This window comes from Cyprinodon tularosa, unplaced genomic scaffold, assembly GCF_016077235.1.
Source record: "Cyprinodon tularosa strain WSP-4 unplaced genomic scaffold, ASM1607723v1 ctg329, whole genome shotgun sequence".
Taxonomy (NCBI): domain Eukaryota; kingdom Metazoa; phylum Chordata; class Actinopteri; order Cyprinodontiformes; family Cyprinodontidae; genus Cyprinodon; species Cyprinodon tularosa.
In genome coordinates this window covers 666653-684987 of record NW_024039040.1, presented here as the reverse complement: position 1 = coordinate 684987, position 18335 = coordinate 666653, and the positions used below count along the sequence as shown (strand labels likewise).

General features: G+C 36.6%; 1 protein-coding gene across 1 annotated transcript in view; it reads left to right on the top strand.

Annotated features, from left to right (window-relative positions):
- LOC119788871 (receptor-type tyrosine-protein phosphatase N2-like) overlaps positions 1-18335 on the top strand; it is a 299019-nt gene that overhangs the window by 38608 nt on the left and 242076 nt on the right. Inside the window, exons 3-6 of the mRNA XM_038293569.1 lie at positions 6134-6247; positions 14673-14787; positions 15580-15724; positions 17394-17667. Of these exons, the coding sequence (XP_038149497.1) occupies positions 6134-6247; positions 14673-14787; positions 15580-15724; positions 17394-17667 (648 nt within the window). The remainder of the gene's footprint in view (positions 1-6133; positions 6248-14672; positions 14788-15579; positions 15725-17393; positions 17668-18335) is intronic.

The window sequence follows — 18335 nt, the reverse complement described above, 5'->3', positions numbered from 1 at the left end:
TTTCTGGTCCATGTCAAGCGGTATGAAACCTGTAAAGAACTGCAAATGTTACCCATCCTTTGTGAAAAAGCTCACTTTAAATTTGTGACAACTAGCCACAATGTGAATTTAAATTTAAATCCTATTACAAGTTTTAAATTAAAAGAAAATATAGAACTTATGCAAATGGTTTAGAAATAAAGTTTTAAACATGATAAGGACAAAGGATGTAAAATATATATTACTGGTATTGTTTGTGTCAGTCTGTTGTGAAATTTGAATAAATTAATTCCACACAGAAAATATGAGCTTTAAAGGAACTTCTAAAAAAACAAAACAATCATAATTATGAAAGAACAATTTGATTCTTTGTCATTTTTAGTAGAGATGCACCTGTCTAATGCCTCAATCAGATATTAGCTCTGATATTGACTAGTTCAAATTAAAAATTCTTTGTTAAAAGTATAAGAACAGGAAAGTATTGGACTCTAATTAATTTATAAAATCGAAAATAAACCTCACATTTCTGCCTTTTTTAAGGTCTTCTGTTTAAAAGCATTGATGTATTTGTGTGAAAAATCAGTATCTCATTTATTCTCGTTTAAGCAGCGCGAACCCTGTCTGCGCTGAGATACAGAAATCTGGAGGTGCACAACCACACCCCTTGATGGTGACTGTGTCACTTTTGAGATGTATTGTTCCATGTGTTGAGTATAAACCAGGATTTAAACTGGTTCTGGATATGTAAAATTCCAGTTTGCTGTGGGGGGAGGAGCTTGAGCTTTTGTGGGAGTTTGGGCGAGCAATAATTACATTTCAATTAAATTCAATTGGGTTTATGTATATAAACAATTCACAACATGTGATCTCACAGAGACAATTACACAGAAAATTTAACCAAATCATGTCAGATTGGGTCAAAGTTTTCTACTTAAGGAAAACCTGCTTATTGCATCGACTCACTGACTCAAAATATTCTGGATAACCTTCAACCTGGGCTCTGCAACCCGGAGCTGGGTGCTGTGCGCGCAACTTCTGCTTACTGCTAATTATCAGCATGAAAACTTGCACTCTTTTGAACTAAAAAGCCCCTAGAATAAGATTCTTTCCTTTCAAAACCTAGATGCACACACCTTGAGCTGGGCATTTGTTTGCTTTTAGGGTTTTTTTGTCCTAAAACTCTTTTTTTCCCCCATATTGTTTAAAATGGGCACGTTTAAGCAGAGTTTAGAAATTGTCCTTTGATTTGAATAGCTGTTTTTTTTTTTTTTTTAAGAAATTTAAATGAAAAATATGCAGTTTATAATTTAAAAGAACATATGAATATACTGACAAAAGATTTAAAATATATATATATATATATATTTAAAATATTAATACAAAATGAGATTAATACAAATATGACTAAATATCATTTTATTGACATTTCAAAAGGTTTCCATTGTTTAAATTTACCAATATCAATGGGGGGTTAATGACTAAAGATATAGTTTAGTTTATTTATATATTTTTTTGTATTAATCTGGACTTCTTAGAGAAAATCTGGGCTTTTCACACACTGCAGGACAATGCTCCTCTGTCACCAGCAAGCAGAGGTCTGGTGTAGAGCCCAGCAGGCTCTGAATGATCAGACCTGGATAAGCTGTGGAAAACTGAGTTTTCACTAATGTTCTGCATCCTTTGTGTCCTATTTTTAACCTGGCGTCGCCACATTAGGTCCTGGTCATGATCCCTGGTCAATCTCCCTCAGCCTAACAGAGCCTGTGTTTCTGAGAATAGCCTTGTGAATCTTTTATCTGCTCTAATCTGCTCCATGAATCACAAGAAGATGGGCCTTGTTCTCAGTTACAGTCCTTCTGGTTGCAAACTCGGATAAATGGAGTTTACTCCACGTGTGTGAGACTTATTCAGTTATGACTCAGAATGTATTTGGTTGAGATCATAGAAAACAAAAAATTAATTCATAAACCTAGATCACAGTTCTTTATGAGCTGCATGAATATTTGAGAATATCGGACAGATTGGTATTTATACTTTAGATAAACCTATTTAGAATGCTTTAGAATAATCTCCTGTGTGTTGAGTTTAAATCTGAAGTATAAAGTGTCTAACTCACATATTTCTATCTGAGATCCTTGCTTCCTTTTTCATGTGCAGGATGTAATTATTTGTTCCACATTAGCAAATGTTGCTGTTGTCCCCTTTTTATTCGCCTTAATCTGCTCTTAGCCAAGTCCCACAATTTGACTTTAGCTGGTCTATTTTGTGGAAGTCTTTACTGAATTCATGTGTCCATTTATTGTAAGGTAGTTGTAGTTGGTCTTCCCTATGCATCCAAACAGGAAATATGTGTTCAGATTAAGTTTTATCCTTCCAGTCTCTCCAGTTGCACTATTTACACTATAATGCGAGTCAAAAAAACTACACGACCCAAAAACCATCACTGCTTCCGCTCTGAGTTTTTCTCCCGAGCTAAAAAAAAAACAAAAAAACAATGGGAGTGGTGGAGCAGCGGGAGTCATTCTGAATCGGAGCGGGATGGGACAGGAGTGAAAATCCACTCCCGTCTCAGACTCTAGTCTGAAAGTTGTTTACCACGCTTTGGAAACGCACAGCACGATCACGTGACCAAACTCCCACGGCCAGAGGCGTGCACAGACATTTTGGGGGGCAGGTGCTCAGGAGGGGGGGGAGGGCACTTTTTAGCGCACGTGTAACACTTAATTATAAAAAAAAATAAACGCATGTTGAATGAAATTTGACTTTTATTTGTAACATTCTCTAAACGTGAGTTTTCAATGGAAAAAAGTCACACCACCAACAGAACAGACTAAAGCATACTTCTTTCATCTGGCTCATCTCCCTGTTTTCCCTCACCCATCTGTTCTCCCTCATCCTGGTCTTTTTCTGTCTCTGTGTCTTCCCTGAACTCTTCCTCATCTCCTGTCCTGTTATATGTTGATGGTATAGAGCTTCCCTGCTGTGACTGGCTACAATATATTAATAATAACCATCATGACAATAATAATGATAATAATAATAATAATAATAATAATAATAATAGCTTTAACAAATATGCCACATTAGTTTAAATAATGGGCTATTAGGGCAACATGACTGGAAGTCTTGTCACGTGGATATGACTTATGGTAGCCTACAAAATAATAGCTATTTTAATACCTGCTGCACAAACCACTTAAAAATAAAATGTGAACAGCTTTTAAGATTTTTCAATATGATTAACCCTCCTTTCTTGGTATTGTGCTGCAATTACTAAATCAATATACAATTAAGACAATAAAGAGACCAAAATGTGTTAATTTATGTTGCCTAACAAAACCTATACAACAGAAAACGTTTGTCTTAACACATAGATTTGTACAGAAGAGGATTAGGGCCACTGAAAAAAAAAAAAGTTAACTGACTTTTAAATTTTATTTCAGTTTAACATGGGAAAAAAGTCAGAATTCTGACTTTTTTATTGTCAGAATTCTGAGATTAAAGTCAGAATACTGAGCAAAAAGTCAGAATTCTCAGCAAAAAGTCAGAATTATGAGAAAAAAGTTAGAATTATGAGATTAAAGTCAGCATTCTGACTTTTTTCCCATACTAAACTGAAATAAAATTTAAAAATCAGTTAACTTTTTTTTTTTTTCAGTGGCCCTAATCCTCTTCCGTATTTGCAATTGCAAACTCTACCAAAATTATTTGTAGCCTATGTGGTCGTCCTCACGTTATCTGTCATTGGCTTGGGCTACAGTGTAAAACTTTCAGAATCAGAATCAGGTTTATTGCCATTGTTAGTGAAGGAGTTCACAAACTAGGAATTTTTTATGGTACAATCGTGCAACATGAAACATATAATATGGAATAGGTAAATAAAATTATAAAAATATCTAAAAACTGTGGGTATACGTCATGCAATAAAATAGACTAATGTATACACTTAAGATAAAAAATATGGATACAAAATATAAAAAGTAAAATAGCATCTTACAAGGAGACAACTAGTTTATCTGGTGACCAGTCGGCAAAATGCGTGTTTGGTGCTGCTGAATGAGACATTTTAATGCCCAACAAAATGATTCTGCTTGATCTGTATATTACCTGGCTAATGGGGCACGGGAGAAGCAGCCTGTCAGCGACCGTTCCTGCTATCTGAAAACTGCTATGATGCTGCACATCTGGCATGCCCTGCGGGCGACCGAGCGAGTTCACGTGACAAAGGAAGAGAGAGAGGCTGGTCGTTTGTGCGCAAGTAGGTCGGTCATTTCGGGGCATTGTTTCAGTCGTTTTTAATGGCTCAGGTTTTTAAAAGATCATTTCAAAACCGACTTCAGTAAAATCTTAATAATATTAATAATAAAAAAAAAAAAAAAAACTTCCTAGTGCTTTAGCACCACCTAGTGTCTATGTGTGCACGCCCCTGCCCGCGGCAGATAATAAAGTCTTAAACTCACTGAGAGTAATTCCACATCTGGGCTGCATATCTGCTGCTTCACGTGAACATGAGCCGAGCCGCACCATCTCTCATTCACAAACACCGCCAGACCATGACACATATAATATGGGTAAATAGAATTATAAAAATATCTAAACACTGTGGCTATAAGGCATGCAATATAATAGACCTATATAAACAGTAAGATAAAAATGTAGAATGATAATCCCTATGGTCTAATGTAATAAAAAAGTGATTTAAAAAAAATTGAAATATATACGCCCATAGCTGGGATCGAACCCTCAACCTTCAGAACTGCAGACCACTCCCTCTACCCTCTACACTAACAGCCCGGAACTTATAGCACCTATCCCACTTTGCTAATTGACCTATCTAATCCTGACTCATGGGACGCCGAAATGGACTCAGACTGCCACCTAGTGGCTATAGTAGTCACATGTTTTTCACGCAATTTGTGAAACACGGGGAGCGTGAGTGAAGTGTCCATTTCCAACCAGTGCCCACTGTAGATACCCCTCCTCTTTATGGTTTACAGTATCTTCTTTCCCTTTGGAAATATCTTCTGTAAATTTCACATTTCTTTCTGCTGCTACGCAGAAAACGCCTAAAATGCTGGTTCACCTCCAATTTTAAACTGAGTAAAGAAAAGATATATACCCTAAACCTTAATTATGTAAAGGTGACAGTTTCTTCCTTTCACTGGATGATTCAATAACCTCCTTGCCTCTGGTCAACAGTCAGGGTTTCATCCTTGATAGCCCGCTGTCCTCCTCACACATCAATAACGGTAGTTGTTCTGCTTATCTCCATTTATGCAGTATCAATCATCTACTCAGTCCCCTCACTCCTGCCACATATCGCATACATTGAACTAGGGCTGCAACTAACGATTATTTTGCAAATCGATTAATCCGTTGATTATGTTTTCAGTTAATCGATTAATAATTGGATAGCCAAAGGTTCCTTAAAGGAGAGTTTTACAAAATTAAACCAGGTGAAACTAAAAGGTTTCACCTGGGAAAGAGTTAGGGAAAGAGCAATGACGAATATATATACGTTGTTTTTTTTATCTTAAATGCAAAATATTTATATATATTTTACAATCTAGGTATAATTACTGCTCTAAGTGGGATGCTCTGTTGGCTAAAGGCATATTTTAGAGTCTCTATACTCCAGTTAACGATTAATAGATTATTCAGTTGACAATTTTTTCAATAATCAATTAATCCGATTAATTGTTTCAGCCCTAATTGAAACTCTCTTTGTTTAAGTCCAAACTCAAAACCATTTTTTAGGACTGCCTTCTCTCTAGAAACTCTTCCATTAGCTGCTGTTATGAAATTTTTTTTTCTTTATTTTTTCTTTTTGATAGATATTTTTAAGATTCAGACTAATGCCACAAACTATAAGGTACCTCTGGACACCCTCAGCATCCTAGTTCTCGGTTCTAAATTAATAAACTGATTTTTCCAACTAGTTTCATCTTTAATGCTTTTTAGACTCAGTTCTAGTTTATTTATTGGGATACATGAATACATCATTCATATGAAAAGCGAGCTTGGGAAGTGAGAAATACAAGTTTTAACATTCATAAATACATCTTCTAAGGTCTAATTGGGGGAAATGTATCTGAAATTGGCTAAAATAGATGTGCGTAGGACTCTCTGATTGACTCTATTTCTGTGTTCACAGATGGGATGTTTGGGAGGTGTCACTCTGTTCCAGTGAGGGAGGTTTACACCTACGACGTCTCCCCATCTGTAGTGCAACGTTTCCGCATTTTGCTTGAGAAGCTGTCCAGCAGAGGTATGCGCGCACACTCACACACACAAACGCCACACCATCTTCTCTCACTATCTCTGCAGTGCCTTTTCATCAACTTCCATTAATTTCTACAGCCTCACCATCACCCTTAGCCTAACCCTAACTATTACGGGTTCATAACTAACCCCAACCTAAACTCAACTCACACCTTACTCCTAAACATGACTCCTCACCCAAAAACCCATGTGGGGTCAATGCATTTGTTCCTATAAGGATCTACTGAACCTCACAACATCCCATTATCCCTGAAAATGAGCCCCCCATGTCTTAAAAACAAGAGCACACAAACACAAACAATCATCTTGCTATATGAAGTGAGGACCATATGTTGTCTCCAATTGACTTCCCTTGATTTTCAGTTATTTTTAACCCTTTCTATAGCCTGACGTAGTCCTACTCAATTCTAGTCAGAATATGAGTCTGATACTGCTCCATAGAGCTGTGATTATGGGGCGTGTTTTGAACGAACCAGGAAAAAAAATGCCTCTGCACTCAATTGGATCGACCTACAACCAATAAGAGCAACGGAGTGCGTGGCGTATGTTAAGCGACGCACAGTTGTTGTCAACAAATATCAAAGCGTGCAGTTGCACGCCTAGAATAAGAAGATGAGCCTTGATCGCGTTTCTCTGTTCCTCTTTTAAAATTTAATTTGCTGTCGATATCTTCTAGAACAGACCTAATAGCAGAATCTACTCACCTCAACTCTCCAGCGGCAGCCATTGTTGTTGTCACCCAAGCGCACTTTGGTGACGTGGTTGATTATGTTACTGTTGATCATCTGTCCATCATCGAATAAAGCCCGCCCTGACAATTTGATTGGCCCGCCAGATTTTGTGCCAGCATACTCGCGCTAATATTGAGCAATGCCAGACCGAACTTCCCAAACTCAAACGTTGTGGGCGGGACTAAGTTCGGAATGGCACCCAGGCTACCCTTTCTATACCCTAACCCTAAAAAAGACCCTAAACCTTACCATTACCAATGCATACATCACCCTGACCCTAACCCTATTGACTCCTTAGCCCTAAACTTAACGGTTTGCAAAACAGCTAGTAAGGACCGGCCAAAATGTCTCCACTTTGAAAAATTGTTCTCACTTGCAAGTTTAAAAACTAAAATTGGTACTCACTTTTATGCTAAAACAGGAGCACACACAAAATAAGCCTTCTTTTCTATCCTTGTGGGGACTTTACATTGACTTCCATTCATTTCTCACCCATTCCCACAGCTTAACTGTGACCCTTATCCTAAACCTAACACTTATGGGCTCATACCTAACCTTAACCTCAAGCTAGACCTAACACCTTACCTTAATACAGCACTTGTATTATCTTATATACTGTAGATGTACGAATTTATCTCCCTAATTTTTTTTCTCATGACAATGGCTTCACATGACTCCAATTCACTAAAAGAAATAAAAAAAATTTCTTACATGTAAAGTGTTGGATTTGATATTATAAAAGGGAAATTTTACAAAATCCTCTATGATCTGTCCGACTATCTGAGCCAAGCTCCATTATTCATAATATTTTAAGACAGTAGCACAAGAAGCCTAAAATAACAGCTCGCCAACCAAGTGCAAACTACAAATAGGTTATCAGATTTTGACTCGCTATGGTAGCAACAGTTCAGTTTAGTAAGCAGATAATGTTATTTTAAAATAACATTATTAAATTCACTGGGAACTGCTAATACAGCAGGGGAGGACAGCTTGAAAGAGAGTTAAAATACGGTTCCGGGCCAAAATGGGAGACTTTACATCTATGAGTATTGATTATTTTCACAAATACACATTTAACCCTAATATCAGACTTTCTGAACATTGATTACCTCTGTTGTCCTGGTGATTCGTACCCCAGTTTGGGGCACTCTAACCAAAACAAACATGGCCGAGGGCAGAAGAAAATGCGAGTCTGCAAAGAAAAAATTTCAAGTGTTTCAAATCAGTCGTCTTCATAATGACATAATGTCTAAATTACATTGATAATTTTAGGAATACTAATTTATTAGTTTTCTAAGGCAAGGCTGACACAGAGATTGAGCTTTTAATGTGATAATGAATAGAATAAATATAAATAATATATACCATTTATGTCAGTAACCCTGTACACACTGTACCTCTAATTTTAACCCTAATCCATAAATAAAGAGTTGTTTTCAATGTACATTGAGATGTGCTTAATTGTAATGGCAAATGAAAGAAAACTCATGAAACCACAACCAAAATAAATGAAACATAAATACACAGGCTTATTAGCTGACCAGTATGTGTTGCCTTGTCGTTTTCATCATGACACTGAAGGCAACAAGCCTAAACATACTTTTGTTTAAAACATCAGGTCTAAACATGGTAACATGCAGCTAAAATAAAGAAAAGTATCAGTAAGTCTAAAATAACACTTGTAATTACTGGCATTTGTATAAAATGGGCACTGAAATAGGACATTTCCTCTCCTCCAGGACCTCAGGTAAAGAGATTTCCTATTAAGGCTTTGTTTATTCGCGTTGCTGTCTAAAGGTTTGGTAAATAAAGTTGTTCCCCAATTGCTGGAATCTTCTGTTCATCGGTTATTTAAAATAAGTTGATTCTGTTGTCATTTCTAATAGAGGTTCTGGTAATCTTTACCAGATATTTGTTTGCATTTTATAAAATCAGTTGTTTCATACTTTGCAAAGTTCCTGGTTGACTTTTTCCAAACTTCAAACATATTTTGGCTAGCAGGTTTTTTCCAAAGACTTAACTTGAAGGTTTGGTTTCTTGTGATTACTGCTGGTTCAAATTGTGGTAGATTTTGATTATTTATCATGGAAATTAAGCATCATCAATTAAAAAATAGAAAGATGACAATATACTTGCTTACATTATAGACAGATTGTCTGTTTCTCTGTAAAATGGAGATTAGACTTTTATTTTATTTGTCATTTTGTTTACACAAGTGCAAAACAAAAAGAAATTTCGTTTGGACACAGCTCACTGGACAATTTCATCTTTAAAAGTGCAGCCTTGAAAAAAAGTAAAAATGACTGTAAATTTACAGTTCTAAATTTACAGTTTTTTTTTTTTTTTTTTTTTTTTTTTTTTTTTTTTTTTTTTTTTTTTTTTTTTAGATATGGTTAAAGGCTTGATTTAAAACAAAAAACCGGATTTTCTAAACGGCTTTTCCTGAACGTAACTGTATGAGTCTAACAATTTAACAAAGATAAATGCTGTGTTCATGTCTCTTTAGAGCTGTGTTGTTAATTTAGGCTGTTATGATGTGAATCTACAAGAGAATTAATCCAAGTTTTTTCTACAAGTAAATTCATAAAACAATGACTCAAGGCTGGAAACCTTATTTTTTAAAATACATTTTGACAAAAATTGCTTAAAAAACACACATAAATGTTTAGTAAACAACTGTAATGAAAATCCACAAAATCCCTGATCCTAATATTGCTGTTTTTCTTTTAGTTTCATTGCAGAAATCTTAATTAAATCCGGTACTTTGGAGAAAGGGAGTTAAAATGTAATATTTTACCAAATTGTGTTTAGTGAGGGATATTGTGATTTAATATAGAAAAAAGACCTAATTATGTTATGAAATATGTTTGTTAATGTAAAAAGAACTTCCTTTTTGATAAGGTGCTGGTGTTATAATGGTCCTACAGGGGGCAGTAAAGGCCAGCCTAAATGCTGCAGCTGCATTTCATCCTCTTTCATCATGTAACTGAACAAAAGATTCTGCATAAACAATTAGGGTCGGGATGGGGAGCAATTTCACTCCTCAGAGTGCTCAGTAGAAAACATGTCGGAAGCTAAAGCAGTGTCTTCTGTTCTTACATTTTTTTTTTCTGAACAGGCTAATTGAAAAACAAGCCGAGTTCTCCTCATAGTAGAAAATAAATATTTCTTTAGTACAGTTTGCAAAATTGTTAACCAGCAGGGGATCAGAAAATATTCTAATTCACATTAAATGTTTTAAACATGTGGATGCATATTACATTTTTGCAGAAGCTGTTTAATCTCTAAATGAAGCAATACATTCATACTGTATTTTCCACACGCTTATATCCTCTTATTAGTTGAACGACAAAAATTAAGGAGTGGTCCTACCTCCAATGAATAGCAATGGATCAGTGGAGGTTGTTGGAACCAAAAATATTTTTAAGAACATCAAAGTGACAAGGATCTGATATTGTCTGCTCATATTTAAAAATGAATGACTGATTCGAATTTCAGCAGTAACACACACATTGACCGTCCATAACCTTTTTTATTGATTATTAAAGTCAGTCGGTTACTGTCCTTTTTTCAGCCAGAGACACAGGGTGAAAAAGTGACCCTGCCAAGTTGGTTTGGAAGGGTTTGTCAGGTCAACCAAGCTTATTGCTGATATTGAACCTCACTAAAATTTTTCACTTGACACTGAAATAATCAGGAAAACATTTAATGGAGATACTAAAATTGCTCCGATTATATTAGCTATTATATATCAACATCCTTTTTAAATTCTATTTCTTCATCATACAGTTAATAACTGCTTGTGAACATTGGCATCACCAAAACTTAACTGTCTTTATATCAATGGTGATCAAGATCTTTCCAACAAGCCAATATATATTATGTGCCTACAGAATTTGCAGGTTTATTACTTAAATCACACCTTGGACCCTTTAACATGTGTAATTTCAAAATATTTATGGATGTAGGTAAAATGTTAGTTTATTAAACCTTTTCACAACAGATTAAATAGATTGATATGGTATTAATATAGCCTTAAAGACAGCATAATGTATAAGATGACAAATGGAATGTGGCTGGATGAAGGATGCATCAGTGTCTTAGCTGAAGGCAAATATGTTTAAGATTAACAGGCCAAAACCTGATTAGCCAATCACAGCACAGCCATTTAAGGAAAATAGACTCAACTATCCAAGTTTCTCCATAAACTCCAGAAGCTTTAGATTTCTTTTCCAAAAATCCTTAATGGTGTTGAAGTTGACAGTAGGTTCAGGTTTCTTTACAAGTTAAATGTAAAGAAATGTTAAACCGTCTCTGAATGTCTCAGTTCCAGTGTTGAGGGTTTTATTCTGAAAATAGTTGCATTTCTATAGAGAGTTGAATTTGAATCTATTTCATGAACAGCACTTAACCTCACTATGAAAATCTACACCCTGATGGGATTAGGCATTTGGTAATTAGCAGCTTCACTCAGTCTTTCTCCTTAGATTCATCATTTGAATCTTCCTCTTCACTCTGACCATCTTTAGATCCCGGCGCTCTTCTCTTCAGCACCAGACATTCAGTTAAAGACACTTCCACAGGAAGAATGTTTTAAACATCTTACTTTGCTGACATACTTCTGCCCACATTTCAGCAGTCGGCTCAGTCAGTGAGAGGGGTAGAGTCTCTGAATATCCTGGCAGGGGTTCCAACGTTCATTAACCTGTCGTGTCAGATGCCGTCTGTTCACCCAACGCCAACTCCCGTTTTCAGAGCCACCCTCGCTGCCGTTAAAAGCGCCGTTTTATGGCTCTTTGATGGGGAAAGCTTTGCCCGACACGCTGCGCAGCTGTTGGAAAAATGCTTGTGCCCGTTTGCCTGGCAGGTCAGGTCGTAATTCATTTATTCGCAGTGTAAAGCAACCGTTTTGGGTCTGAAATGTTCTGTTACGAGTTGAACTCTTGCTATAATTAGATTCTCTGCTGGTAGAGGTTGGACGCTTTTATTTATCGGAATACATTACAGTTATTGGTTTTGTTATGCATTTCAAAACAGCTGCTAGTTACTATTGCCTCTTAGGAAAATTACTAATTATTTCTAAATTGACTCATCTAAATTTTCTATTACACTAGCTGCAGATTTTCTAAATGTTTGAATTGGGTTGAGTGTCCTTCGTAAAATAGAAGCTTTAAAGCAAATACATGTTCAGCAATAAATGGTACTCTTTTTTTCAAATGAAGATGTTCCTGTGTACAAGTCAAAAGGTCCTGAGTTTTAATCCTATCTGGGTCCTTACAGTCAGATATATATATATACATAATGCATTAGTAACACTCGGTAGCATGTTTTTGGGGTTATCGCAAAATTCGTAAAAGATCTCTTACCTTTTGATCCTATTCTTCAACATTTTAACTACGCATTCCCACCTTCAGTCACAGAGTGCTACACCATACATAATGCACCAGGGAGCGTTATCACAGATCCTTCCTGCCAGCAGCTGTAAGACTTTATAACCATCACTGTTCCCAAGAACCTCAATAAGTTGTTACATTCATGCCTATTTTTTTGCACAGTTTCTGTCTTGGTCATTTAAATAACATGCTGCTGTCATTTTGCACATATCTGGTGTTTGCTGGTATTTTTTCAATTGTCCATTATTGTAAAATTGTCCACAGCGGTATATCGATTATTTATTCTTTCCAGATGCACAGTTTTTATATATTGTAAAATCCCTTTACATTACTGTATTTTATTTGTTATTTTCTTAACTCTTGTCACTTATTCTGCTCTTTCTATATTTCTATTTAAGCTCCACATTTGTGCGACCACTTTTGCTGCTGTAACATCACATTTTCCCCATTGTGGGACAATAGAGGGATTTTCTATTCTTTTTTTCATTCTATTCTTAAAGAGACATTACCTCGTTTTCTACTGATACTGCCACTTGTGGCCAAAGCACAGAACTGCACCAATCTTCTGCTCGTTCTCATAGCTCTCTGTCGTACTTTACAAGCTTTGTTGTTTTACTTTTTACACCTTATGTGGAGTTTGGTGTCTGGGTTAAGCAGGATGCTGGTTGCTTCTCAGTATCTACAGGATCCATCTTGAATAAAACACTGAAATTGTTTGCCAGGTCGGAGCCATTCAGCCCGGACACGCTTGACGTCACATCCGAAGAACAGCACAGGAACTTCCGACCTGAAGTATATTCAGGAAAATAGGCTATAGGCTTATAGATGCATTAGCGCTGAATTACTGAGGCGTTACTCTGCTTATCAAGTAATTTTCTAGTCACAAAGGGTAAAAAAAACTATTTTAAAGTTGCTTTTGTGTGGTTTTAGTTTTTAATTCAGTTTTTAATCCAGTGGCAATTTTGATTACCTAAGCCTTCGAATTCAGTTTAATTATATTGTAGACATTCATAAGAAATTGTGTCTTAGAGTACTAAAGACATCCTTGAGCTGTGTCCAACTTTGCAATAATATGAGGATTTTTCCTTCCTTTTCAATTGAATTATAAAAATGTTTTGCTCTAACATTGGTCATATGTTTCTTTTATTGCATTTCAAAACCCTTTTTTGCAACTCTGCACTGTCAAGGTTCTGTCTCCACTGCACACAGTTTGTATTAATAATCTATTAAATTGCCAATATTCACTTTAAAATAAACATTTTTAATGCATCCGCTGTTTAAAAGCAGAGTTCTTGTTCTGTTTGAAGTATATGTTCTCTGACCCCCCCATCCCTTGGCTTCACATCTGGACTTGCAGTCTGCGTTACTTGGGTTCTTCAGTGGCGTCATCGCTCATCTGCCAAAGGCTCCTGTTCATGTTGTGCTTTGTGCGCAGCAGCCATATTTCCGGTAACATTTCGTTCCGCTACCCCATCTGGCGCTGGCGCCTGCTCCTCTGTTCAGCTGCCAAAAATCTGTGTTTGGATGCATGTTAAGCATAAGCAACAGACGCGAGCGGCCATGCAGCTCATCCAGCTTGTCCTTTTGCACAAATGCTAAAAAAGGAAGATTTTGTTTTATCTTATCATTGACGATGACAAGTCGCATTTAGACACAAATGTTGTAGTTATTAAGGTGCAAGCACACTAGCATCTTGGTTACAGAAGTTTTTACCTTACAAAGTACATGCAAAGAAAATGCTTTTTAAAAAAAGATAAAAATTAGTACAGTACCATCTTTTGAGATGTATAGTTAAGTTTGTATTGAAAGATTCAGCCAAAAAAGTTAAACCTATTCTGTCTTAATCAAATGAAAAGGAAGGAGGGTCCTTTTTTGCTTCATAAGGTGATTAAAGAGTACATGTAATTGATTGCCTCTTGAGGACTAATAGCCATATTCCCTTATGTTACCTTAATCTTTTCAGAATCAATTTCCTGCTGCAGAAATTTATGCAAATAAAAGCTTATATAATTCCCAACTCTCTCATTAAATGCTTATAATAAATGTAGAGGTGTATGACCAGAACAGGTGTCTGCGTAGTCTCTGACTCAGTCAAAGTCTCACAAAGACGCTGCGCTGTTACCTCACCTCGTCTGCTAATGAGTGACCTGATGAGTTTAGAAGTATTTGCACACACTCAGCAGTTTGCTACCCATTCTTCTGGAAGATTCCCAGTTTTCTGTCTTTCACTGCACGACAGATCCATCTGGACTCTTGTGTTCTAACTGTTCCGTGATTCTGGCTGTAGGTTTGACCTGGGAAGATGACACTACGCAGCAGGTCCTGGCCAAGGAGTTATCAAAGCTCAGGAGGATTCCCTACCGGCCGCAGCAGAAAGGACCTATCTACAAAAGCAAGAGCAGGTCGACCCTCTAAACTGAGTTTGTGTTGAAAGAAGAAAGTTTTCATTTTATTAAATTTTTTTGTATCTCTGCAGCTGGTCCCGAAACATAATATGTAATCTGTTTCAGGGCTTAACGTGTTATACATTCAAAGATATTATTCTGCATAACTTGGTTGTAGCAACTGCTAAGTAGGTTTGTTAGATTTTAATAATCTAAAAGCAGTTTGCAAATTCTTGTTCTCAGCTCTGACATCATTATGGCATTTTATCCAGATTACTGCTACTCTCTGGACAGTGCGTCCTTTTCATTCCTGAATGTGTTTGTGGTCTGAAATGGAAGAACTTTTGGTCCAATTAGGCACAAATTGGGCATTCTCAAAAGAACAGTAAACTAACAGTAGACCATAGTGGTGGCGGTATTATGGTCTGGAGTTGCTCTTTTAGACTTTATGTCAGTAGGGATAACATTTTGAACAATTTCAAATAACAATTGATTCTTATTTAGAAGCAATCCGGTCGCTGCTACTATCCTAATTATGTAAAAAATAATATTTCTCTTTACTTTCTGGATCACAATCTGTTCAAGTTAGTACACGATTTAACAGCATGGTTCTACCAGAAGAAAATTAAAGTTCTGGAATACTTATGAACCTTTTCAAAGTAGAGTGGGCGAATTAAGCAAAGTCAAGATGTAGGATCCTGGTAAACTTAATACTATTTGCACATCTTAATATTTTTTTTATGTTGTACTGAGAGTCTGTGGTATTAGGTTTGTATCTTTGTGTTTTAAATGAATCATCCTCCCCTGCAGGCCAGCAGCTGAAGCGATGGACCCTGAAGACCAACGGGTGAAGCCAGTAGAAGTGGAACTTAACAGAAACCTGCAGACGTACCTCCAACGTTTAGGCCTCCTTCCCAAGACGTCCTCCAGCTCCAGCCTGAGCAAACCTTCCAAGGTGAGCTTCTCTTTAGTTTGCAGCTTCCTCCTCTGTGATGATTTACTTTTACAGCGTAAATAATTTCTATTAGAATATTTTACCTTTAAAAAATGAGTAGTTTTGTGTAGATATCATATAATGAACAGTTAGGACTTCAATTAAACCAAAAATGGGGAATCTCACCTTTAGCAAGAAATCAGTAGATGCAGTTTGAGCTTTACAAAAATCGGTAATCTGAAGTGTCCCTTTGGTCAGTGGCAGAAGCTGCCGTCATGCTTCTTGAATAATTCTAATGTAAGCATTTTTTTATCTCACGTATACTAACACCTCCACCACGATAGAGTTCTCCATCTCTCTTTTCTAACCAAAGGTCTCTCACCGCTTGAATGTTAATAGAAAAATGATTCTGTCTTCAAGTTAACAAGTTCACTCTTTCCATTAATTACACATGATGTGACTCGGCCCTCTGTCAGGTCCTCTGAGGCCTTTATGTCCTGCTGGGAGATTGTGCTCTGGGTACAGCTGTGGGAAGTCCACAGGCACTGCTCGGGGGTGTGTGGATATATTTCGCCCGTTTCACTTGTTGCAGTCTGGAAAAGAAGCGACCAGTAGGATTGAAGGGGCCCCGTAGGTTCACAGGCATAACAAACAGATAAAGATACTTGAAGGGAGCCTGTGCATACAAATGATACACCATGACAAGTCAGAGGAACCTTTTATTATAATTTCAGTATTAGTTAAGCAGGTGCTGCTGCTTGTCTTGTGTGGCCGTTAATGGAGCCAGCAGTGACGACTCGTTTTTGTTGTTTGAGAGGAAAATATAAATTTCTAAAAAAAAAAAAAAAAGTCTATAATTCTTCTGAACTTATGAATTATGAATAAATTTTATGTCATCAGTACAACAAAAATGTATTAGTCTAGAAATGGATAAATCAGTTGTGTAACACTGGTGAAGATTCCCAGTCATCCATGTCATAGTCATTTAAAAAAAAAGGGAAAAAAATCCACTGGACTTTGTTTCCAAGTTTGAAGATGTTTCGCTTCCCATCCAGGAAGCTTTTTCAAATCAAAATGTCAGGAATAGCGTTGAGTTCAAGGTTTTATGCAGTAGCCCAACAAAGCCTTGTTTTTTGTTTTGAAACATGCAATTTGCTTGCGGATTGTTTCTAATTTTCTTTTTTTGGAATCAGTTGTGTTATAGTTCAAAGTTGGACGAATAAATTTTACTAGTCTTCCTTATCAATCCTTTAAATAAATAAAAAAAACTTTTAAATGTGTAATGCAGGTTAAGTGGTACGTTTCTGATTGAGAACCTTGGTTCAAATCCATTAATATTGTGTATTGTTTTAGTGAAGACAAATGTTTGAAACCTTTGTCTTGAAATCACATGCAGGCCTACATTGGAAGGCACCCGGAAGGCAACAGATGATTTTAAAATTCCTTGTCTGAAACCTTTGAATACCTATGTAATTATCATTTATTTTCTAGCTTTTTAAAATGATTCTTTTATCTCAAAATGTTTAACTTCTTAAAACATAAAGCAGTGAGGCGATAGATGTAACATCACAGAACATTATTTTATGATACTTTCCAAGTCAGGTATCCATGTAGACCTCTGTCTCTCTATTTCCATGTTTTTGCCTCAGATTTTGTTCCTTTCAGTCTCTCATCTTTTTCCTCTTTCTAGCCAGTGCAAAAGCAAGTTCCTCTCTCCAACCAGCTGCTTGCCTCGCAGGCAGATGGGGACCTTCTCCTGGCAGCCCTGAGGCACTATCTCTCTGGGCATCTCTCTCTGCACAGTGGTGGAATGAAGCAGGAAGCCCCCTCTCCATGGCTCAGACCATTATACAACAATGGCATAGAAAATCCCAGCCTCAAAAAGGAGACCTTTCCTTTCAGACCTGTGAAGACGGGTAGCTCCCCTGTAGCTTCAGCCAAGGAGCCTCTGACATCTGTGGATGGTATGTGTCTTCATAAAGAGTTGTTTTATTTTCTTTTTCACCAAGTTCTTGTTTTGCAAACCTGCAATATTCCCAGATGGTGAGACATTAAATTAAGGCACATCTTTCCTCAACTTCCTGTCAGATGTGTTTTCTTTTTTTTTTTCACTACAGCTTCCTGCTGGAACCCAACTGAGAGTGCAGCTGTAGCAGCACAGCACACTGTCTTAGAAATGAATGAGGAAGCAAAAATGTTTTGCATGGTTCTGCTGTCACTCTAAACACTGTGCGGTAGCAACATTAGGCTCTCAGAATGATGTAGCACATTTTTCCTTGCATGGTTGGAATTAGAAATATCTCTGTCTGAGAGCTGTTTAGTTCCATTCCAAGCCTCCCAGCATCCATGGAGAAAACAGATGTGATTATAAGATTCTCTTTGTAAAATCCCATACATTTATCATCCATTCAACTGCAAATAGTAATCCTTTATTTTTTACTGTGACTATAATGAAGAAATTTGGGATTTGAATATTGCAAATAAATTTGGATATTTAGACAGAGTTAAGTAATTTAAGAACTTTTTTTTAATTCAAGTGAGTTGAATTTAACAAATGGAGCTGAATTTAAGACAAAAAGTGCATGGTCTAATCTGTGTAAAATGAAAAAAACTATAAATTTGTCTTAAGGAA